Source organism: Mustela lutreola, chromosome 1 (genome assembly GCF_030435805.1).
Source record: "Mustela lutreola isolate mMusLut2 chromosome 1, mMusLut2.pri, whole genome shotgun sequence".
Classification (NCBI taxonomy): domain Eukaryota; kingdom Metazoa; phylum Chordata; class Mammalia; order Carnivora; family Mustelidae; genus Mustela; species Mustela lutreola.
Genome location: NC_081290.1, coordinates 69,920,059 through 69,944,014, shown reverse-complemented (window position 1 = coordinate 69,944,014; position 23,956 = coordinate 69,920,059). Strand labels below are relative to the sequence as shown.

General features: G+C 39.4%; 1 protein-coding gene across 11 annotated transcripts in view; it reads right to left on the bottom strand.

Moving 5' to 3' along the window:
* INPP4B (inositol polyphosphate-4-phosphatase type II B) overlaps positions 1 to 23,956 on the bottom strand; it is an 834,661-nt gene that overhangs the window by 240,828 nt on the left and 569,877 nt on the right. For 9 of the 11 annotated variants that reach the window (XM_059168095.1, XM_059168015.1, XM_059168009.1 and 6 more), the window contains 2 exons: positions 18,145 to 18,195; positions 9,209 to 9,288 (listed from right to left, as the gene is read on the bottom strand). In XM_059168095.1, coding sequence (XP_059024078.1) covers positions 9,209 to 9,288; positions 18,145 to 18,195 — 131 coding nt within the window. Of the gene's footprint in view, positions 1 to 9,208; positions 9,289 to 9,629; positions 9,701 to 18,144; positions 18,196 to 23,956 lie in introns of those variants that run through there. The other 2 variants (XM_059168076.1, XM_059168068.1) reach the window with 2 other exon arrangements.

Sequence of the window (23,956 nt, the reverse complement as noted above, 5' to 3'; positions counted from 1 at the left end):
AATAAATAAAATCTTTAAAAAAAAAAAAAGGAACATATACAAATAACTGAAAGGATATTGGTGTTAGAAAACAAAATAAAACAAAACAATGTTTAGAAAAAGCTGATATAAATGTCCAGAGCAATAGAAATGTAGGGTGATAATGAAGAAAGTGACTTTGGTAAATATGGGCAAATCCAATACCAAATTTTCAGGTCAAATATAATTCCTTGCAGGCCTAGTCATTCCTGCAAATTATCTTCAAAGCTAAATTAGCTCTCAAACTTCTTAAGAAGGTAGGTCTTTGTGTACAGATATTAACTTCATGTGATTTGCATTTTAAAAGAGGAACGATTTCAGGCTTTTCTATACAAATGGAGAAGCTATTAAAGTGTGCTCTAAGTATGTGCTGTCCCTTCAGTGACTGAAAACTCTAATTTGCAATCTGATGAATATGACATCTTTTGAATAATGCAAACTAAGAAAGTGCTAATTGGTTTCCATGGTCATACCTACAGCCTCATGAAAATGGATTAGGAACATAAAGAAAAATGCAGAATATAGAACTGCAGTGCCATTTAAATTATAAATGAAAGACAGTCTAGTTGAATGAAATGCCAAATAACAATAATAATGGTAATTTTAATAATAGGTGATGAGCATGATTTGCACCTGCTTTGCATCAGGTACTGTTTGATAGGCTCTGTACAGTATGTCTGAGCATCATCTGCAAAAACAAAACACAATAAGACCTGAGGCTAGGCCAGCTAATCAATAAAAAATAGATAAATATTATAGGTCACATTTATTGAGCACTTACTTTGTGTCAGGCACCACTGTAAACCTCTCACATTAGTAAGTCTTGTGAGCCTCACCAGAATCCTGTTGAGATGGGAACACTGTTCTTCCCATTCCACAGATGAGCTCACTGAGGCCAGAGTACTCTACCCTCCTTCTAAGCAAGAGCAGAGCAAGATTTGGGTATGTGTGTATTCAAATGCATCTCTAAATCACCTGCTCTTTCAACTTCTCTACTGTTCTGATCTCATGATATTTGTACACTTTGCATATTCTGATTATATACTAAATTGATACAATTTTAACAGTAATTAAAAAGTGGCTCACATTAGAACCTTTTGATAATTTGTCCCCAAAGGACATTGATGCATAATGAGTAGGAGAAGCAAATGCCTCCACTTCTGCGTTTGTTGTCTCCCTTTATTCTCACAGTTTGGTCCTGAGAAATGTCACTCAAGTTTACTTCTGTAGACAGTTTATGATATATTCAGCAATAAAATGCATCAGTAAGCTCTAACAACCATTGACACTGTGTTACACTCTTGAATTTCTGTCCTGATTTCAATGCTATATTGTTAAAGTTTTAAGTAAAAAAAAATTGTTTTTAAATTTTTGGCCAACTTTGTTTCTGTTTTAACTAAACTGTTCTCTATATGCCTCTTGCCGATATTGGCCACCTGCTAGGAACCCATATCTGATATTAGAGGGATTAAAGCCAGAGTTTAGGTTTCAGGTATCTATTTCTCAAATAATAAAAACAATATTTTCAGATACAAAGTTAAATTGACCCCTTTGCCACTGATCATTTTAGAGTATTGTGGATGTTACATTTTAAGAAAGAAATTCAGGGGTGCCTGGGTGGCTCAGTCAGTTAAGCGTCTGACTCTTGGTTTTGGCTCAGGTCATGATCTCAGGAGTCACAGGATCGAGCCCTACATGGGTCTCCACATTCAATGGAGAGTCTGCTGGAGAGTCTCTCCCTCTATCCCTCTCCCCTCCCCCTTTTGCTCTCTCTCTCTCTCTCTCTCAAATAACAAATAAATCTTTAAAAGAAATGAAAGAAAGAACTTCAACAAACTAAACAAGCAAATGAAGCAAACACTGAGTTATGGTTGAGGGAATTAGTTTAATCCAAGCAGCAAGGAAGACAGTACTGACAGAGTGCTTTTCTCTAATGCAAGACAGTGCACAGGACTTTACTACATTTATTAATGGCTCAGAATTACCCTCAAAGGGAGGTCATTACTCTTTCTGTTAACAGATGTTACAGAGAGTGGATAACATGCCTCGGGTGACACAGCTGGTGGCAAAGCTGGGACTCGAACCCAAGTCTGGCATAAAAGCCTGCTGTTCTTTCTACTACATCGCATGCCTTCCTCAGAAAAAAAGGAGAAAAGATTTAAAGAAGGACAAGAGCTGCTTTCAAATGAGCAAAAAGGCATGAAGCTTGTTCTCCTAAACTCCATGAAGGAGAGTGGGGGCCATGCCGAGGACATCAAATTTAAGATAAGAAAGGAATACTTTTCTGACACTCACCTGTCTGTGAGTGTCTGTGGCCTCCTGATTTTGCACTCTCTGTCGCTAAAGCTGTCCAAAGAGAAGCCGAAGTGGCCAGATCTCTTCTGTTCTCAAAAATTATTTAATTAAGATCCTAAACAAAATATATATTCTCCAGGAGATCCTTGATACCAAGGACACTTCTCTCTTAATCTCCTATTTTCCATCCCGTGCCAGCTGTGTGATCTAAAGAAAGTCAAACTGTGCTCCTCAGCTCACTACTTCTTGTAAAGTAGGAAGGTATCCCCTTCCAGGCAAGGTTATTAGAAGATTGGATAAGATGAGACAAGTGACATACTTAATCCATCATAAAGCTCAAATACCTCTTCTTGCACATGTACAAGGTCAGAGTCTGTCAGAATTGGAGGCAGTTTCTGTTACCTCCACTTGGGTCATGCCAAAAACCGTGAAGGAAACACTCCACAGACGCAAGGCTTTCTTTCCCCTTACAGGTGCATCTGGATCAACCACGAGTGTGCACTTGCTACTGACTGGCATGTTTTCCTGCTTGATCACTCCCCCCCCCCCCAAAAAAAATGCAGAGTTCTGATGCATTGCTTTCAGGGTTTATAATGTGCATTTTTGGTAAATTCTATGCAAAGACATCAATGAAGTAGCTTATGCATGCCATGTTCATATTCTGACTTTTCCATTGGTGCATTCAATAAAGTATAATACTATTCTGTTTTATAATAATCACAGATATGATATTCCTTCTCAATGAGGTTTTTTTTTTTTCAGCTGCCAAAATCTATTGCTCTTAATATAGAAAATGTTATAGACATATATAAGGATTAGCGTTGTGGAACCATCAGAACTTTCTGCTGCAATCTTACTTTCTGGTATCTAAAAAAGCTAACTGAATGAAATATATTCAAAATAAACACGACTATTCAAATATTTGACTGTACATTCTTCTGAAATTCAAATAAATATTGATAAGAAAAGATGTTGTTAAAGAGGTATACATCATACATAGAATTTTAGACTTTAATCTAATGCTTAAATTAAGAAGACTCGCATAATTATCACTTGCATATAGGAAAAGATGAGTGATAGAAAATGAAAACTATGAAAATTTAATTCCAACTGAAATGAAAAAGAAATTTATCCTTGAAAACTCTTCTATCTATGGCCACTGTTCATCACAAAGACTGTAGGGGTTCAGATAATAGTCTTGCATTTCAGTAACAAACTTATTCTGATCCATTGCCCTGTGGGCTAAAGAACATGTATATATACTCCCGGCCTGTGAGACATATGCGACAATTTCATCTTTTTATCACTCTTGGGTGTGCTTATATAGAAAACTGCATACCATAGCCCAAGGAATCCCTCCTTATCATTACTTCTAGCTCTCAAGCTAAAAAAGTGGTATTGGAAGATTCAGTTAAAAATATGTGGTTTTTTCAAAAATGGTTTTCTTACTTATAGAAACAAAATTGAAATGTGTATCTCTGTGTGCGTGCGTGCGTGTATGTGTGTAAGAGGGTTAAATTAAACAAACCAAAAACTAAAAGCTAAACACTTCGTGATTTCGACCTTACCTTCTCTAAGCACACACATTTGACAACAGTGGAAGATAAGTATTCATAGATTGTGAGAAAGCAAAATAATCCTAAAATAATGTAGATGCACAAACACATACACATCCACACAATCTATGACATATTTATATATGCATAAATATGTACACATATAAATGCTACATAAAAGGGGAAATTTAAAAACAAACAGTAGGCCTGTATTGGTTATTTCTTTCATAGTCTCTCCCACACATCTGGGTATTGTAAAACATTACACCATATGTCTGTTTAGGATCATGGAACTTTATGTTTTATGTTACATGACAGCACGACTATAAATGTGGCAGAAGTAATAAATGAAAACAAATTTTCTTTTTATGAATAAATCCAAGAATATTTTGCCACATTCATTCTGATAAAATTACATAATGTTTGCTTAACTTGGAGGGGTTACATGCAAAAGATTACAGAAGAAGTAATAGAACACTAGTTAAGTGCTCTATTGGAAGTTTCTGCATCAAGGTAAAGTGGCCTGCCCTGAAGTAGTAAATTCCAAATAAGGTTTTCAGCTTTTCAATCATATTACAATCTATCCCTCACTATAACTCTCGAAGTTACTTGTCTCCGATATATTCTAATGCTTTGGCTGCCTTATAAATGCATTAATTTAGGTGGATGCCATTCAGAAATATATGGTACTTGGCTTACATTCAAGCATCCGTACAAATATAAGGAAGTTGTCCTCATGAATCACAATTCCAGCAAGTAATTATTGAACCTCTACTATGTCATGGGCATATGAAATTGAATTTTAAGACAAAGCATTAGGACAAAAGAAATGAGGCCCCTGAAACTCTCCAAAGGACAGAATATAAAATAGAGAAGGAAACAAAGATTCTATTAGCTTCCTAGGAGGCAGGAAAATAAAACAGAACAAGCTCTGGAGGCAGACCAAATTGGACTCTAATTTTACTTGTACACTCACTGGCTGCGGGATCATAGAAAAGCGACTGCAACACAGGGATGATAATGCGGCATAGATTCAAGATCATGCGTTAGGAGCACCTCATACCTTGTTTGCACGCTAGTAGATGCTCAATAAACAGTACGATTTTTTTCATTATTAGTGTTATTAGTAACACCAACTACAAAAGATTACCTACCACTGTGGTTAGCATATGGAAAGGTCTTCATAAGTGCTTGCTGAATGAATGAGCACTGAATGTAGCCTCAACTGTGAGGAGATAGGCAACGAAGGTCATGTGCAACGAGACAAGGTCAAAACACATCCATCTGTCTCACTTCTTCCGAGAAGGATTTCTGAAAAAAGAAGTTTCACCCTTCCCCCCTCCCCCCTTTATCTCTGCCTTTGTGGTTGTTTGAATACTTTAAGAGCGACGTTATTTTTCCCAACTGCTAGCACCATTCCAGGAGTCAGAGGTAATCTTGCCATTCTCTTATTAAATAATGAAACAGGACTACGATGCTCCAAATTTCTGCTTGCATGGATGGCCCTAAGACATTCAGATAAGGTTAGCAAGGGCAAATGACTGTCAGGTGCTCAGACAGCAGCCAGGCTCGGGGCCTGAGGATGCCGAGCTTCTAGGGTGAGAGCAGATTCCGCAGGTGTCCCGCAGCTTCTCCCTCCACCAGGCAGGCTGGCTCCCACTTTCTGCCATTACGGCTCATCTGTCTGAGTTCTTCATGGCATGTTGACACTTATTATGTCTTCACTCACTGTAAGACGAGGCACTGTGGTGAAACCGAAGTGGAAGAAACCGTGAACGGGTGGTCTTGCACCTGAGTGCTGGCTTTGTTTCTTCATTACCTCAGTCACATAATGTGTGATACGCTTTCACAAGTTCTCAGTTCTCTCCTTTGTCAAAACACACAAGAAGCGGGTCACTAAAGCACAGACTTTGCAGTTGGAAACGTGTGCCTCCGTACCTTGGCTTTCCCCTTTATGGACACTGTGACTTTGTGCAAATCACTGAACTGCTTTTTACATCTCACTTTCTTAATTTATAAAGTGACATTAAGAATAAGGGTTGATGAGGCAATATCTCTAAGATACTTATCTGAGCATAAAACATGTAGAAACTTCCTCCTCTCCTTCTTCTTCTTATTATTACTATTATTATAAGATTATCTAGTGTCTCTCAGACACTAGATAATCGTTTGTAATCCTCCATACAAGGACCTTAGCTTGTTTACATTGCAGTAGGAAAGTCAGGGAGATGTGGCAATGAATTCAAGAATAAGAACAGAAAATATAATTCAGATCTACAAGAAGTCAGAGGAGACAGGAACACAAAATGTAGGCTAGCAAAACAAAGTAAATACAATACAAAAGTAAAAGGGTTAGTACTAAATAAAGATATGTCCAGTTGCGATGCTAGGACACTCAGACAGTAATTTAGTAACTAGGTATTTAAAGGAAGATGACTTCTATGAGTAGGCATCACTTTGCGTAGTGGAGGGATTTTTCCTAATGCATGCAAGTAAATTTTGTTCCATAACTCGAAAAAATGGAATATATGATATTTCATGAAATTTGAGTCTAAATCTATAAATAAGACACACAGTTCTTGCTCCTTTCAATCTTCTCTGGGAAAAAAAGAATTCAATCCCAAATTCTGTTAAAAAGTTCAAAGCACAAATGGCCTAGTAGCCCCATTAAACGATGGTGCTCTCTGGAGTTTGTTTGAGAGTTTGGGGACTGGAATTGTCCGAGAAGAAACAACTCAAAGGGACGGTGAACACAAAACTACATAGATCTGGGGGACGCTTACTATCAGAGAATGTTTGTACATTATTATTTCTGTGAATTTGTTTCATAGGAATCTGAGAATGCTACAGCTTTAAAAATAATGACTAGATGGAGCACCTGGGTGGCTCGGTCGGTTAAGTATCAGACTTTGGATTTTGGCACAGGTCATGATCTTGGGCTCATGAGTGGGACTCTGTGCCCAGTGGGGAGTCTGCTTGAGATCCCCTCTCCACTCCCTCCCACTCTGTTCACCCCCACTTTCTCTCTCTCTCTGAAATAAATAAATAAACCTTTTAAAAAATAATGACTGGAATCTAAAGGAACAAAATGTAGATATCATCAGTACAAAGCCATATTAAGACAAAACAAAAGAAACAACTGAAAAAAAAAAAAAAAAAAAAAAGAAAGCTTCTTATCCCTAACCTGATGTTCTTCCAGTAGAGTACTTTGGAGACTCACGAGCCGGGGGAGAGAAGATGAATTACATCTGAAGGAAAAAACATGAAGGGTCTGAAATCAAAAGGCTATGATAAGTCTGTAAAGTGTCTACTCACGGAGAGAGAAATTCACAAATTTGGCAAAGCATGAAAAGGGAGGGAAAGCATAAAAACCCAGCCATTTCAAAATTAATTTCAAAAAAAAAATTTTTTTTTCTAGAAAACCCAATTCTTTGTAGTTACACTTGTTTTCCTTTTATATAATCAAAATCAAATGAGGATTAGGCAGAGGTGTTAAGATCAAAAGTGGAAATATGTATTGATTCTATTCCTTGTTTGCTTACAGGGGTAGTACTCTAAACTTGACCCTTCCCTTCCTGTTCTGCCACCTTTAGGTTTTCTTTGAGTTTACTAACCTTCATTTTACTAAGAATTCGTTGGTCCCCTGATTTGTGTTTCAGAGGGAGTGTCTAAAGGTGCAGCGTTGTGCTGATGTTAATGGCGGTTCTGGAGAATCAATGTGAGTCGTCAGCAAGAGGAAGAGTGAGGGCTATGCATCCCATCTAGAAAACACGGGGCCTGCTAGTAGTCCTAAATTAACTTAATGCTTGACATCATATTTCGTGAATCCAGGGGCACTCTTGTCAGGTCTCCTCACCGCGCTGGGCACTAACACATATTTCTAGAGTATCAGTGACATTGCTAGCTGGACTTTTTAGCTGATCCACACAAACTTCAAGCTGAATATCACCACAGCAAAATTTCATGGGGAACAACACCACAAAACTGTGAAGATTTTAAAATGTCTTCCCAGATAAAATTTAACAACAAGAACAACAAAATAGCAGATGTTTAAGAGACATAACAGAGAAAGACGATAATGGCATCATTAGAACCCATTAACACTTATTTTTTTGTATGAATATGAGCTACTTTAAATTACTTTATACTCCCCTAAGTCAAAAATGCAAAACTGTAAGGATTAGGAAAAATAGGAAAAGGAGACAGACCTCAGTACAGATTTCAGTATAAGCCACAGCATCTTTACTGAAATAAATTGTTTACAAGTAGGTCCTTGCCACTGCAACGCAGAGGAAAGCCCACTTAAGACACTGTCTCTTCCCTGGAAGTGGTCTTTATGTTTCATCAAAAGAAGAACATCTCGAGATTTACAAGGACTGTCCTATACAATTCTTACATTTGTTTATACTATACAAATACTGCAAGTATATATTATGTGTACATAATTATAGGAGTTATTATATACTTATAAAACAGCATACTATTGTTTAGAATGTATAATGAAGTTTATAAAAAAAGTTTATTCTATTTAACATTCTTCTAGCTTTAAAAGATTGGGAGGGAGACAAACCATAAGAGACCCTTAATCGCACCAATCAAACTGAGGGTTGCTGGAGGGTGGTGGGGAGGGAATAGGGTGGCTGGGTTATGGACATTGGGGAGGGTATCCACTATGGTGAGTGCTGTGAAATGTCTAAACCTGATGATTCACAGACCTGGACCCCTAGGGAAAATAATACATTATATGTTAATAAAAATTTAAAAATACTATGTAACTTCCTAAAGATCATTATCTGGTCTTCTCTCTCAAAACAAATAGTACTCATATTCAAAATTACCTCTGCTCTACTGCTTGCTTCAGTATGAGTCTGTTTAATGTATGTTTTATATTTAATAGGATGGAAACAAAACAAGCTTAAAAAAAAAAGAATAATCAACTTCCCTTCCATTATCATAAATTTGCAATGTTGCCACTAACAAACACCGTTCAAACCCAGAAGCTTACTTGACTTAAAAAGTCACATTTCAATAAGTAACAGAAAAATTATTCAATAACTTGCTCATTGTTTCTATTCTTACTATCAAAGAATTTCATCAGTTTAATGATCATGTCATTCCCCCCACCCCCATACGGACTGATAACCTTTGACAACGCGAAAGGTTCAGTGTGAACCTGAACCGTTGCTGTTTCATTGTAACCTGCTGCTGTGGAGAACATGAGCCATGTGAGAGCTGACCTCTAAACATCTGTAGGAATTGGGACTTTCAAGCCCAGCCATCCTTCAGTAAATGTCATCAGCTCTTCACTTTATAGCATTTCTGCGGACAGAGAGACCCACCTCAGGCTCAGGGCCAGCAGCTGCTCCTTTGACTTCAGAAGCTCCCCCACTTCAAAACTGGCATAGCCCAGGAAGCTTCGCTGAAAATAAGACAGAATGGTGTCCATTAACTTCAAAAGTCCTTAGTATCTTTGCTGTCACACCAATCACACAAAATTAGAAGAATGAAATGTTGACTGCATGAGCCTGACAAATATTTCACTTGCAGAGATACAATCATAACTGACAGAGATACAATAATGGAGCCTTCTCGTGGGGTGAAGTCCAGGGGAGCAAATGGTGACTTTTCCATTAAAAACAAAGAGACCAGGAGCCTAGAAAAGAACAAAATGTGTAACACCGAAGCCAGGACTTTTCTGTGAGTTTTCTTCTCCTATGAAAACTGGGAGAGAAGCAAAGATGATAAACTTTCAATATTTACCAATGCCGTCGCTGTTCTTATTAGAATTCCTCAAGTCACTGGCAGCGACAACTTTGTATTCCAGATATGAGCAAATCTGTTAGTTGGAGCTATTTTTATGTGGGACTCTGTACAAGTTATAAATAGAAATGCTGTATTTCTCCCCCATCACAGCAACGTTTAAAAGCATTTGTTTCCTTTGTTTTTTCTATACCAGCATGGGACAATTTCATTCTAATACACAAAACAGAAAGGTACTTACTCTGTTACATTTTCTAAAATTGCTTTTTTAACCTATCATACTGGCTTGGCTGTGGACTATCTACGAATATCTCCTTTCTACAATTTTTGACTCATAATGTAAAGAATAAAACTCCAAATTGGTTTTTCTTTTCCAGGAAACAAATCTTTCATTTCTTTTTAATATTCTGGGCTACTTCTGATTTAAAGTCACAATATTATGGTATACCATAAATAGTATTTCTCGTTCTCCCCTCAAGGTCAAGAAGTAAACACGAAAATACCAAACCCATATCATCTCCCATTGCTGCCTTACATACTGTAATACTCTACAAGAAGTCAACCCACTACATTTTCCAGAGCATTCTCTTTTCATAGCTCTGTTGCAGGGCTGCCCTAGAATAAGAGCCTGGGCTTAATTTAAGGAGTCTAAGCACAATTGGGTCTTTTCAGCCAAAAGTGTGAGGTTATTTCATACACAATAGGCTGCGTCCACACTTAGTGATTATTAAGCAAAAGAAAGACATACTTCAGGTCAAATTTTTTTCCCCCTTTTTTTCAATTTAGAACTGTTTCAAGAAACTTAAAGGCAAATACTGTTAATACAGCTCAGTTCTAAAGCTGGAGATGTCTACACATTAGCAAGGATAAACCCAATGAACTAACTTGAAACTCACAGAGCTGGCTTAGACACCAACTCACCAAAGCCAGAAGAGCATGAGACTAAATTATTAGGAGAAGGACGTCAGGTGAAAATACTATTTGTGGCAAAGCTCTGATGATACGTCAATGAGTGATGAAATGAGAGTAATTCAAGCTACAAAAAGAAGTCCAAGTGCTATATGAGTGAAGCATGAAGGGATTTAGTTTAACTTTTCAGCAAATGGTATAGTAAAACCTGGGAGAGATCCAGCTGAAGAGAAGCATTAATGTCACCTCATGAGTGATAACTACTAGACCATCCTTTTTGAGCACCCCTTCCCCTTCCCTATTTCTTATCCTGCTGTATTTTTCTCTATTGGCACCTATCACCATAGGACATATTATTTTTTTATACATATACATATTATATATTTTTTTCTTTGCTTATTTTGTAACTCCTTTGAAAATAATCAAGATTTGAAGTTCCACAAGCAGCCTTATTTTGTTTTCTCACAAACTCCTACTGCATAGTGCACAGTAGGCATGTGATAAATTTTTGCTGACAATAAACGAGTGAACGACTGGCATAAATACTAGCTTTCAAGGTAGTCATTCTATTAGATATAGATATCAGGATGTTCTTTCTGCAGGTATTTACAAAGTACTATAATTCACTATCTGGAAAATGAAAACAATTTTAACTTGTGGATTGTATATTGTAGTGAATTTCATTGTAGCATGTGGTAGTTAAGCATGTCTATCCCACTTCCTCTTTCCCTGATTATCGGAGTTTTTAAATCACTCTTTATTCTCAAAGAAAACTCTTTAACTGATGAAAGATTTCATGATGCCTCAAAATTTCCAATGATTTTCTCTCTGTCTATTGAAATGTCAAAGGTATGGATGGTTTTGAAGTGAATAAAACAGACCATACATGTCATGAATGTTACTGAGGTCTTTTCATCAATAAAAGTGACAAATGCCCCAGAGTGGAATGTAGCAATGAGAGACAGGTGGAGTGGCTATTTCCAGACATGAGCTACACACACCCCGTGAGGCACAGCTGCCTGTAGAGTTGTGACCACAGCCGCTGAATGTCTCCTCTGTCCACCAGATCAGGGGCTGCTATGGAAGCAGGACTCTGGCTGGTCCATCCCTGAGCTATGCCCAGTGCCCAGAACAGAAGGGCTGCCTCGTATGCCTACTGCCTCATTGTACGCGTTTGCAGGGGACCAAGGACAATGCCCATGGTTCTAACTTTTTTATCAGAACTGGCAGCCACAGGCTTCATCTCAAAAGATAGCAAGAGATTTTACAGAAATCATACAATGTGTTAGAAACTAATTTAGGTAATGACATTATAGCACTGTGTTATGAAAACTTGTCAAACCCAAGGAGGTGTTATTTAGATATAAATATTATCTTTTTACTCTACAAATAACCGTACATGGTGACTATGTGTGGCATAAAGGACATTAATGAAATCCCTGAAGACAGTGGGACATGAAACACTAACAATGGCTTTGCCTCTATATTTACTTTCTGGTAGGTGTTTTTTGTATTTGCTTGATGTCAACATAAATAAAACACAGCATTCATTTACACGGATATCTACTGGACTCCTGTAAAAGAATGAGTTAGAAGGAAATAGTCTTCTCTGTTCCTGAAACCTAAATCCCCATGGAAGGAAAAGAGCACACTAATGCTAATATAAGAGAGTAACGGAATATAAAGCTATTTTATCTTTGCTGCCACTGTAATCATAACCATGGAATATCAGAGACATCTTTAAAAAATTTAAGTCTCAAATATAACTCAAGGAACAAGCTTACCCATCTTGTCTTCAGTACTGTTTCTAAAATACTCATCTTAAAGGTTTAAAACTGGGAGGTCTAGTATCAGTGGAAAAATGTGAAAGACAAACAAAAAAATTAAAGTCTCACTAGAGTTGGAGCTCAGAGGTCTGGAGTGTCATGTTAAATGTTATTCTGTCAAAAAATGGAAATATGGGCATTTGAATCACTTCTCCCAGCCCCCAAACAGGCTATCCACTAATGGGTATTGTCAGGCCTTATTTCTCTGTCTTCTCGCTTGCAAATCTGTGGTCTTGAATGAGTTACTTCATCATTCCCCATCATAACCGCTGTAGGAAAAAGTTGCATGTGATAACTCTATCTTTTGCATAGTTACTGTTATAAGAATCAAAGTAAGCCAGGCAAAGCTCTTGGTACATTGCTGGGAAAAACAGGAAGTTAAAGGAGTTAACTGGCTTACACATGGTCCCAGAACGAGTTAATATGCAGATGCCAAGTTGGAATCCAGGTTTCCTGCTTTTTAGTCTAGCATTCTTTTATCCCCATTACACTGGGCTTTATTTCCAGGACAGGTGGCAATTCTCTCTCCTTCTGCCAGGCTCTCTGCCTGCTCAACATGGGTCTCTGGCCTTTTTTACCTGCTCAGGAGAGAGCGACACTCAGAAAGATCATTCTGGGTACAAGCGCCCAGAGCAGATGATCATTGAATTGCTTCCTGCATAATTTCAATATCTCACCTGGCTGGAGAGTGATAGCAAGCAGGGGCGTGGGGCGGGGAAAGTTGGGGCATCTGCTTCAATCCCAGTTCCTCTCTATAGGGAGTGTAGCAATAAACAGTTTATCGTACCAGCCCTTGCAGGGACTCTGAGCAAGTCACAAGTATTCAGATTGCTTCTGGGGTTGCATAGGTCTCTGCAGCAGGCCCTCAGTGTTCCCTGATTGAGCTGTACTATATAACGAGCCACAAGATGTACAGCTCTGTACACCTTGCTGTGAGCTGGCCTACCCTCTGTCACCTATGTTCATCTCACAAAGCCTCTAATCAAAATAGAGGGTTCCTGTATACCACAATTTCCAAGAGACTCCCAAGTTTTACCAAGTACTGTGTAGAACTGTATGATCCAATGGCGAACCACTGGTTCAGGCATGAGGCTTATGGCTACTCTGAATTGAGATGTGCTGTACACATAAAATACACATCACATTTATATAACATGGTATTTAAAAAGAGTGTGAAATAGAGCATTGCTAATTTCTTGTATTGATTACATTTTGAAATGATTATATTCTGTGTATGTTGGGTTCAACAAAATATTAAAATTCATCTTGCCTGTTCCTTTTTTAATTTTTTGAAAGCATGGGCTGCTAGAAATTTTGAAATTATATATGTGGCATACATTGTGGCACACACAATATTTCCATGGAAAAATGCTAGCTTAGAGGTTAAATGAATATATCAATAATACTTTGACCTATTCTTATAAAACTATCTACAAGAACTGTGGTACAGGGCGCCTGGGTGGCTCAGTGGGTTAAGCCGCTGCCTTCGGCTCAGGTCATGATCTCAGGGTCCTGGGATCGAGTCCCGCATCGGGCTCTCTGCTCAGCAGGGAGCCTGCTTCCCTTCATCTCTCTCTGCCTGCCTCTCTGCCTACTTGTGATCTCTCTCTCTCTCTGTCAAATAAATAAATAAATCTTTTAAAAAAAAAAAAAGAACTGTGGTACAAGTCCAAAATGCCTTGGAAGAGCCGGGTTGATAGCATGAGGCTCATACACAACATGCCCTACATGTAACTCACAGGACAATCCTTTTTTCATAGCCCATGTACTTCTTCTTCAGTGACAACCCTAACAGATATGGTTCCACTGTTTCCCATCAAATAGGCAGGGAAAGAAGATACATGAACTACTCACACTGGAAAAAAAAGAAAATCAGAAGGACAAAAAAGAGACTTGGGAGGAAATCTATTAAAAGTGGACAAATGGTCCAAAGAAAACAAAAAGCATTTTAGGGTAAAGTCGTATATTTAAAAATTACCACTTTACTAGGAATATACCTCAAAAGGTCTCAGCACATATTGGTATCTCCTTCCCTAAGACATCAACAAAACGTCTAGGTGTATCCAATAGATGTTGCTTAAGAATGCAAAGAAATGTATAGAACATATTTGAACTATTTAAAACAAAAGCTTTTAGCTCATTTTTTAAATCAGAGTAGTCAAGAGCTAGAGTTCTTAGATGGTTGTAATGGCAGAGCCAAGTCTGGGCCAAGAGCTAAAACTCTCAGACCAAAGAAATATTTTGAGGATTAAGTGATGAGATATAAATTAACCAGGGCTCCATGACTGGTGCTTAAGATGTGGCGATTCTTCTCTATCCACAATATTGTGTACTCTGAGGGTATTAGAATGCCAGAACCTGTGAACTCGTTTTATTTAGGCTCATTCTTACTACACTCGAGACTTAGGTCTATAATATAAATGCCATTTTACCGAGTTCTGATGTGCCATAAAGTGTACTAGAGTTTTACATATTATTAAGACTTGGGGCACCTGGGAGGCTCAGTGGGTTAAGCCACTGCCTTCGGGTCAGGTCATGATCTCAGGCTCTTGGGATCGAGTCCCGCATCGGGCTCTCTGCTCAGCAGGGAGCCTGCTTCCCTTCCTCTCTCTCTGCCTGCCTCTCCATCTACTTGTGATTTCTCTCTGTCAAATAAATAAATAAAATCTTAAAAAAAAAAAAAGACTTATATACCATTACAATTTGTTTTAGATGCCCCCTTTCATTTTGGTGGTTCTAAAAAATTTAAGATGGTTGGCAAACCAAAATCATGGTATGCTTTCTAACTCATTCAATACATATATCATAATTTACTAGTTCCCAGACACAAAGCTAGGGTTATTAGAGTGAACAAAATAAGGGGTGCCTGGCTGGCTAAGTGGGTTAAAGCCTCTGCCTTTGGCTCAGGTCATGATGTCAGGGTCCTGCGATTGAACCCCGCACAGGCTCTCTGCTCAGTGGGGAGCCTGCTTCCCCCTCCCCGACCCCTGCCTGCCTCTCTGCCTACTTGTGATCGCCCTCTGTCAAAAAACCAAAACAACAAGAACAAAAAATCACTTTAAAAATAAATAAATAAATAAATAAATAAATAGGCTCTTTGCTCTTACAGAGTTTAACATGCAGGATGAGTGTGCAGACATTACCAATATCTAATACCTATTTGGCTCACTTTTCATTACTAATAGTACCTTGATTTTGTTCCAATGGGAACTGACCCAGATTCTCTTCTGCTTGGGCACTCCTATCTTCTTAGTGATAGGTACATGTCAATATACCAACTGAAATTTCCCCAAAGTGATTGATTCCCAGAATTGAAGGAAAAAGATCAGCTGCCATTCGTCCTTCAGTGTTTTGCCCACCTGGACTGTGACTTCTGAAGGTTCAGTGTTTAGACTGGACAATACTCTAACAAAGGAAGAGCTGGAGGTAGATAGAACCTGGTTGCTCAAAGTCATTTTTTGAGTAGCTACGGCCTTGGACCATTATTGCAGATCTTTTTCTAACATGAGAAAAATGAGTCTGTTACTTCTAAGCCACTGTTTGTCAGGTGACTTGGTTCTGAATGCATTTCTAACTGATTCAACAGATATGTCACAGGATGTCAATTGAGAATGTTCTTTTGATCCAGGCTGAGTCTTTGTCAAAGACAGTATTCTAAATATACCATGGTATCAGTTCAGAGAACCTCCAGTGCTTGGAGCTAGCAACCTTCTCACAATGCTTCAGAAGAAGCCAATTTAATGGTGCCTGGATGGCTCACTCGGTTGAGTGTCTGACTCTTGATTTTGGCTCAAGTGATGATATCTGCCATGATAGTGGGAAACAGCATAAATGCATAAAAGAACATATTCAGAACAGACAGTTGGTGAATTTGGCCCCCAGGCTATAGTTTACAGACCTCTCACTCCTGTGGATCTCTTAATCAGTCTGAATTGGAATATATTTGAAAAAGTGGTATGTTTAAATGTCTCAAATTTCCTATCATTAAGAACACTAGCATTTTTTTTCAGTAATTACTTTTAAGCTGTTTTCAATTCACTCAATATTATAAAATTTTCAAATACAAAACTGCATTAAATACAATCTGTGTTCAGTATTAAAGCTAAAAAAAAAACAACCCTCAATATGGACAATATTACCATGGGTACCACTTTGACTTATAGAAATTTATTTATGGGACTTGGGTGGCTCAGTCAGTTAAGCATCTGACTTTTGATTTCAGCTTAGGTCATGATCTCAGGGTCATGAGATGGAGCCCCGTATCAGGCTCTGTGCTCTCCTCCTAGAGTCTAAGTGAGATTTTCTCCCTCTGTCTCTCCTCTCGCTTATGTGTGCATATATTCTCTCTATATATCTCTCTCTCTCAAATAAATGAATAAATCTTTTTTAAAAAATATTTTATTTATTTATTTGTCAGAGAGAGAGAGCCCAAGCAGGGGGAGTGGCAGGCAGAGCAGGCAGAGAAAGAAGCAGGCTCCTGGCTAAGCAAGGAGCCCAATGTTGGACTCGATCCTGGGACCATGGGATCATGACCTGAGCCAAATGCAGACGCTTAACGACTGAGCCACCCAAGTATCCCAATAAATGAATAAATCTTAAGAAGAAAAAGTCAATTTAGAGACAATGGTCTATTAGTAACATGACATGGCCAGTCGATGTAAAGGTAGTGTTGGAAGAGAGGGAAGGTGAGCATTTCAGGAGATGCACTATTTAGGAAATGAGGCTAATTTCTTCATTCTATCACATCCAGGAAAACAGCTTCAAGTCAGAGGAGTCAGTCAGAGTCCCCTCTGACTGGGGCCTAGAGAATTATTCGACCTCTACCCAGGGGAAAAAAACAACGAGAAGGTCCTGATAGGCATGAGAGAACACAAAGTGCCCCATTCTTTCTCCTTCACGATCAAATGCAGAGATGGCTGACATTCTTCTCCATCAATTCAACTCAAGCTTTGGTGCATGTATTGGAGGGCCCCCTTGGCAGGTCCAGATGGCGGCTGTTGCCAGTGACGAAATGATCAGTACGTAAGACAATGCTGCACACAAAAACTGGAAGAAGGTTCTCAACTGCCTGTAGGATTGTGGGGAGTTTCCCATAGGCCTTACAATTGGCTCAGTCCCATGGCCTCTTTAGACCCAACTTTTTTCTAGGCTTTTTCAACCTCTCTGTACAGATCCCAGGGACTCAGCCTGCTGGGCTCTCCCTCAGAAGTTGCCACCACCTACTCCAGGCTTTTCTAAGCAAAAAGCTTGCTTTTCTCTTCCTGCTCTTCCAATTTCTAAAAGCTGAGATACGGCGGTGCCGACGCAGCGGGAAAACCTTTGCAGGCTTTCGCAACACCGGACTGCACTTTGACGGCAGCTTCTGTTTGGACCTGTGTTACAGTATAGCAGGAAGCAGAAAACAGCATAGACCCGTGGCTAGTTTGTTCTCTGCCTCCTTCCTGAAGCAGGAGAGCTCACGTCTGTGATTTCCCTAGCCTTCTGTTGGTCCAGGAATGCTGGCTCTGAGTTGCCTCTCAGCTACCTGCAGGGGCAATTTCTAGACTTGTCTCTAGCAGGCTAAAGTGAGTATGAATCCATTTGAGGGTGATTTCCCAGAGACAAGGAATGACGTCCATATAATTCACCAAATATGTGACAGTGCCGCCTTGCGTTGTCACACCCTGTTAATTTAACTCAATTTCCTTTGTCGGTGATCAGACAACAGAAGGTCAGCGGAAAGCCCAAAGATCAACTTAGAAGGGACACATGTGCCCTTCAGAAATATAAGAAACACTTACCCCAACCTCTGGCAGGGGATCCTTATGCTCAGGTAGGACACTGGTTCGAACCTACAGAGAAGAACAAACATTCTCCGTGTGACTTTGAAATAGAAACCAGTGCACACAGGTGCTGGGTGTCATTTTCCATCCTAGGCAATGATTCGGACTCTGGGGTTAATCATTACTGAAGGCACCTGGGTGTACCATCTGCTGTGGTACGGCAAAGCTGTCCTTTTATCGTCGCTAAGCTTCCTGATTTTCCTAAGTAGACAGAACTGCCAGGTCCTCACCCCATCACTCCTCACCCAATACAGAGGTATCTAGGCTTAAGGTGAATCACCTTTAATCTCCTCAAAAAGCAGCCCTCGTTCCACATTCAAGGGGAAGGAGAGAGCTGTTATAGAGAAAGTCATTCTATGCAAGCTCAATAAATATTTTATTCTCCAAATGAGCACCAAAACCCACAGTCTTTATAGGATATCCCTCCCACTTGAGAGTTCTGGGCCAAATTGTCAGATACCATTACCTAAATTCATTTGAAAACTAATTCTCAACTGGGGGAGAGGGAAATAATGTAAAATAATCAGTCATCTGGGGAAGCTTTTCATATGTTTGAAAGTGTTCCAAGTGAAATATCAACTCCTTAGATGATAAGTAGGCATATATCTTCCACTGAGCAGTGATCCTTAATCCTGGCTGTACATTAGAGCTACCTGGGGACCTTTCAAACTCCTGGTGCTCTCTCCTGCCCCCAGATATTGATTCTAATGTACAGCTGAGTCGATGCTTCTCTAAGAAAAAAATGTTTCAAATGAAAAGGAATCACGACGATCTTTCTCACTTAAGAAAAAGCTAGTAAAAGCAAGAAACACCTAAAACCTAAATCTAGTATATCTTAATTTGAAGTAAGGATTAGATAAACACATTAAATGAATACAGGGCAATAGACAAGCATACTCTGTTTAACTAGAGAGCAGAGGGAAGCGGGGATGGCTGGGAAGAGAGGAACCCTAGGCACACGTGTTTGATCAATAGTTCAGGGGGTCATTTTCACAAAATCCCTTTGAAGTGCAACACTGCCAATCATAATTCTCTTGAAACCCTTTAAGTCCTGACATACCTGACTATACCTGATCAATTCTCTCCAGTGGAAAGGATACTTATAATAGGGCTCATAATGTCCGAAGACTTGAACTAGCTCCTTAGGGCCTGCTCATTTTTAACAGTTTCCACTTCTTGGAAAAAGCCTCAAGCCATGGGTAAAACACTGCATTTTAACTTCCAGCTTAATGCTCTTTCTTTGTGTCTTTATGACAGGTCCAGCAGTATCACTTGCACAATTTGTCAGTCATTATGACTCAGAATTGTTCACAAGAGCACAAAATAAATGACAGGAGAGATCCCAACAGAGTAATCAACACAATTTTCAGAACACTCTCAACTCAGGATTTCACGACAGCGCTCACTGGCTGAGAGCAGTTGCAGTGTGGGAGCTGCACTAATGTTCTTTGGTCCAGAATGTTCAGACGTACCATTCAGTCTCATTATCTGAAAATCATTAGCTGGCCTCAAAGGACGAGGAATCTACGTATCAACAGGGGAGACTGTAAAGGACCATAGAGTGTGTGCATATATATGATCTCAATCTCTCTCTCTCTCTCTATCTCTCACACATACACCACACACACACTATATACTTTCTATCTCTCTGTTTCTCTGTCCCTCTGTCTGTATCTCTCTCTCTCTTTATATATGTATATCCTTATGTTTGTGTAGGACACTGGGTTCAAACCCATAGAGGAAAACAAACATTTTCTGTGTGATTTTGAAATAGAAACCAGAGAGAAAAAGAGAGTGAGAGAGAGGGAAAGAGAGGGACTAGTTCTCCCCCTTATCCACAGTTTCACTTTCCAAGGTTTCATTATTACCCACAGTCAACCACCAAATATAATATAATGATATAATGTTGTGTGATATAATGTTAAATAGCGTAGAATGATATTGACAATTACTGCAATATGGTCATTACATTTATATTGATTTTTATCAGTAGAACAATTATTCTTTACAAATAAACTGTTTCAGAGGAAAAAAGAGATTCTTTTTTTTTTTTTTAAAGATTTTATTTATTTATTTGACAGAGAGAAATCACAAGTAGATGGAGAGGCAGGCAGAGAGAGAGAGAGGGAAGCAGGCTCCCTGCTGAGCAGAGAGCCTGATGCAGGACTCGATCCCAGGACCCTGAGATCATGACCTGAGCCGAAGGCAGCGGCTTAACCCACTGAGCCACCCAGGTGCCCCCAAAAAGAGATTCTTAACACAAAGTTGTATACTATGAAAAAATCTGAAGATATCCATGGACTAGTTTGCTATTTCCAATGTGTGTACATGTGTGAAGGAGAGAGGGAGAGATAGAGAATGAACTTCCCTTTACATAATACAAGTATTTTTAAAAACTACATGGATGTCACATTTTCCTAAATCAAGGCATGCTTAAAACTAGCAAAGATCATGATTTAGAGGAATTGAAAAACAAAACTTTTATAAACCAATTTTAAATTTTTATACAGTCGGATTTTCACACGTAACATTTGTTTAAGATAGTCTATCTGGGTAGGTCTAAAACTTGTAAATTTAAGGTCAATGCTACAGATGTGTGGTATATAGGTTACACATTGATGATGCTTTTTCTTGCATAATCTATATCCCTCATTAGAATGAACACATGCTAGGTGGCAAGCATTGGGTTTGTCAGTAAGTAAAGTTCCATTTCTTCTGTGGGCATTCAGAGTAAGGAATAAATCAGACTGTGAATGTTAGGAGAGGCTTCACAGAAGAAGTAGTTTGGGTTTTGAAGAATGAGTAGGAGCTTTAGGCAAGGAAGATCACGATGACAAAACAAACAGGGTGTTGTATAATGGGCATGTGTCATGGAGTTGCAAAATGGCATTTGTGTTTGGGAATGAGTGAGTATTCTGATAACAGCATAACAGGGGTCCTTTGGGGAGGTGGCAAGAGTTAAATATGTTTGGGGAGAGATGTTGGGGCCATTTGGTATCTATCATGTTATAGAAATGGGACTTTATGCAATTCATAGGTGATAGGAAATCATGTAAGACATTTGAGGAGAGGAGTGACATTATCAGAGCCCCCGAAGCATCCCAACTCTGTCCTGAGTTATAGTGGGAGAATTATTTAACCTCTTCATGCCAGTTGCCTTTTGTCTTTACGTTAGCTATCTTTAGCGTAGGGTACTAATAGACCTCATCGGTTGTTGGAGAATGTCTTTTTAGCACTTGGAATAGTCCCTGACGCTGAGAGGGGACGAAAGGAGGGAGTGAAAGAAAAGGGAAGAAGAAAGAGGAAATTGGGGGGAGGAAGAAAAAGAATGAGGAAAGGAGGAGAGAGAAGACAGGGAGAAAGCAGAGGGTAGAGACGGCTGGAGGAAGAGCTCACTGGGAAAAGAAAAAAGAAAAGAAAAGAAAAGAAACAAAAAAACAACCCTGGACAGATTTAGATGAGGCCTCTTGATGAGGAAGGGGTGAAGCCATGGCTGTCACTGTAACATGTGGAATATTCCAGTTCATGGGCAATGTCAGGCCTCCTGAGATCTACTGGCCTTCTTTTGGAATTCATTTTTTCCTTTTTTGGTCTTATTAGCAGTACTTCTCCCTGGTTTTCTTTATCATACCCCAACCCCATCCTTCCTGGAACTTAAGAATGTCTGCCAGACTGCACATTTAAAGTTCTTATAACTTCCTCTTGTCTAGACTTTTATGATATCAAATAAAGAAAGATCACTTAACAGAAGTGATCATGTAGATTATATATTCCATCTTGAATATTTCTTAAGTTTCTTGTAAAACGAATTCATTTATTTTCTCCATAAGCTGAAATGTCTAGATACTAAAATTACCTTGAAAAATGAAAAAAAAAAATACCAGGTAGCATATAGTGACTTATATTCAATCTTCCATAAAATCCCTATAGACTAGTTCATAAACTTTAATGGTCTCCTAAGCCAGAAGTTACCCCTGCAATGGATGAATATAGCAGTCTAGTACTCTAATCCGGGGAGAAACACTCCTTATTTTAGCCAGCCTTTTTACAAAGACCATGGGCACCGCTGCCTGGAGCATACGACAACGGTGGGAACTGCTGTATTCTTCATAGGTGAGAAGAACGCCATGCACCCTTCAGTATCCAGATCCAGAAAAGGGGAGGACCATCCTGCCATGACTCTATGCACCAGGGTGTCCATACCTGGGCCTTGGGCAAGTGCATCTCCTCACTGTTCAGGGAAGAAGGAGAAACTTTTTCCTTGGAAGGGCTCAGCTGGAAGGCAGAGGGGTTGGTGTTGCAATGGTGCTCCAACACCCTCCGGGCAGGGAAAGGGCCCAGATCTTCTTCTTAGACCACTGTCACATCTGATGGGGCCTCTGATAATGAATGCATCATTGAAGCACAACTTTTTCTCTAATAAAAATGTTACTCCGGTTCTCTATGTATCTCAAATTGGAATATATAATTTCATAACATTTACTTGTTCCACAAGGAATGAGACACCAAACTGCCTCCATATTCAAACATGTGGAAACCTGATGGGGACAGAAATGTTTAGCCCCCTTCCACAATACTAATTTGGGGGGAGGATGCTTCTCAGTTAGGACTATATGCCTAGGTTGCCTTGTTTTGAGAAACAGTCATGTAACGTGTTCTCACCAATAGAATATATGTGTAAGTGATGTTTGCTGCAACCAAACTGGACTTTTCAGAAGTGGATGGTGTATGTCCCCTCCACTGTCTCTCTCTCCTTGCAAGTCCAGCCCTTGATAGACTGTAGAGCTGTAGGTGAGAGAAAGCCATCTGGCAAGCATCGCTCCCAGTATTAGATTATTAAATGACTGCATCAGTTTGCTACTGCTATGTAACAAATTGCCACAAATTTAGCTGCTTCAAACAACATCCACTTATTAACTCACACGCTATATATAGGTCAGCAGTCCAGGCCTCATGTGTCTGTTTCTCTGCCTTAGTCTGACAAGGCTGAATCCTCATCTGGAAGCTTGTCTAGGAAAAGGCCTGCTTTCAACTTCTGCAGGCTATGAGCTGACTTCAGTTCTTTGCAGCTCTAGGATCAAGGTTCCCACTTCCCATCTGGGAGCCACTATCAACTCTGGGAAGACACCCTTATTCTACGCCATGTGACTTCCTCCACCTTCAAGTCCAGCAACAGATAACCTACTTTGCAACAAATTCTTCTCACACTTTGGATATCTGGCTTCAGGATCCACTCTCTTTTAAAGGCTTACCTCATTTGGACAGATTCTCCCTACCCCCTCAAGATCATCTCCCTTTCTTAGGCAACTTTCATTAGGCTTCTTGCTCAGCGGTGAGCCTGCTTCTCCCTCTGCCTCTGCCTACCGCTCTGCCTGCTGCTCTGCCTGCCTGTGTACCCTCTCTCTGACAAATAAATAAAATCTTCAAAAAAAAGTAGGCCCAGTACCATCTTTAGTGGGGTGAAAAATGTGCTATCCTAAAACAATTGTTCTTAATCTTGACTACACGTTAAAATCCTCTGGAATATTTTTTAATACCAGTTTCCAGGCTGTGTTCTAAAATAATTAAATCAGAATCTCTGAGGGAAGGATCCAGGCAGCAGTATTTGTCAAGGCTCACTTCCCACTTAATTCCAATGCATGAAGTTAAGAACTACTGCTGTAAAAGAAATGAGATTGTTTTGAGTGTGGGCCTCATAGGTCCAAATCCTATGACGGTTTGGAAAAAAAGTAGGAGACAATGATCTGTCAATGAAATGAGGTACTCTTGG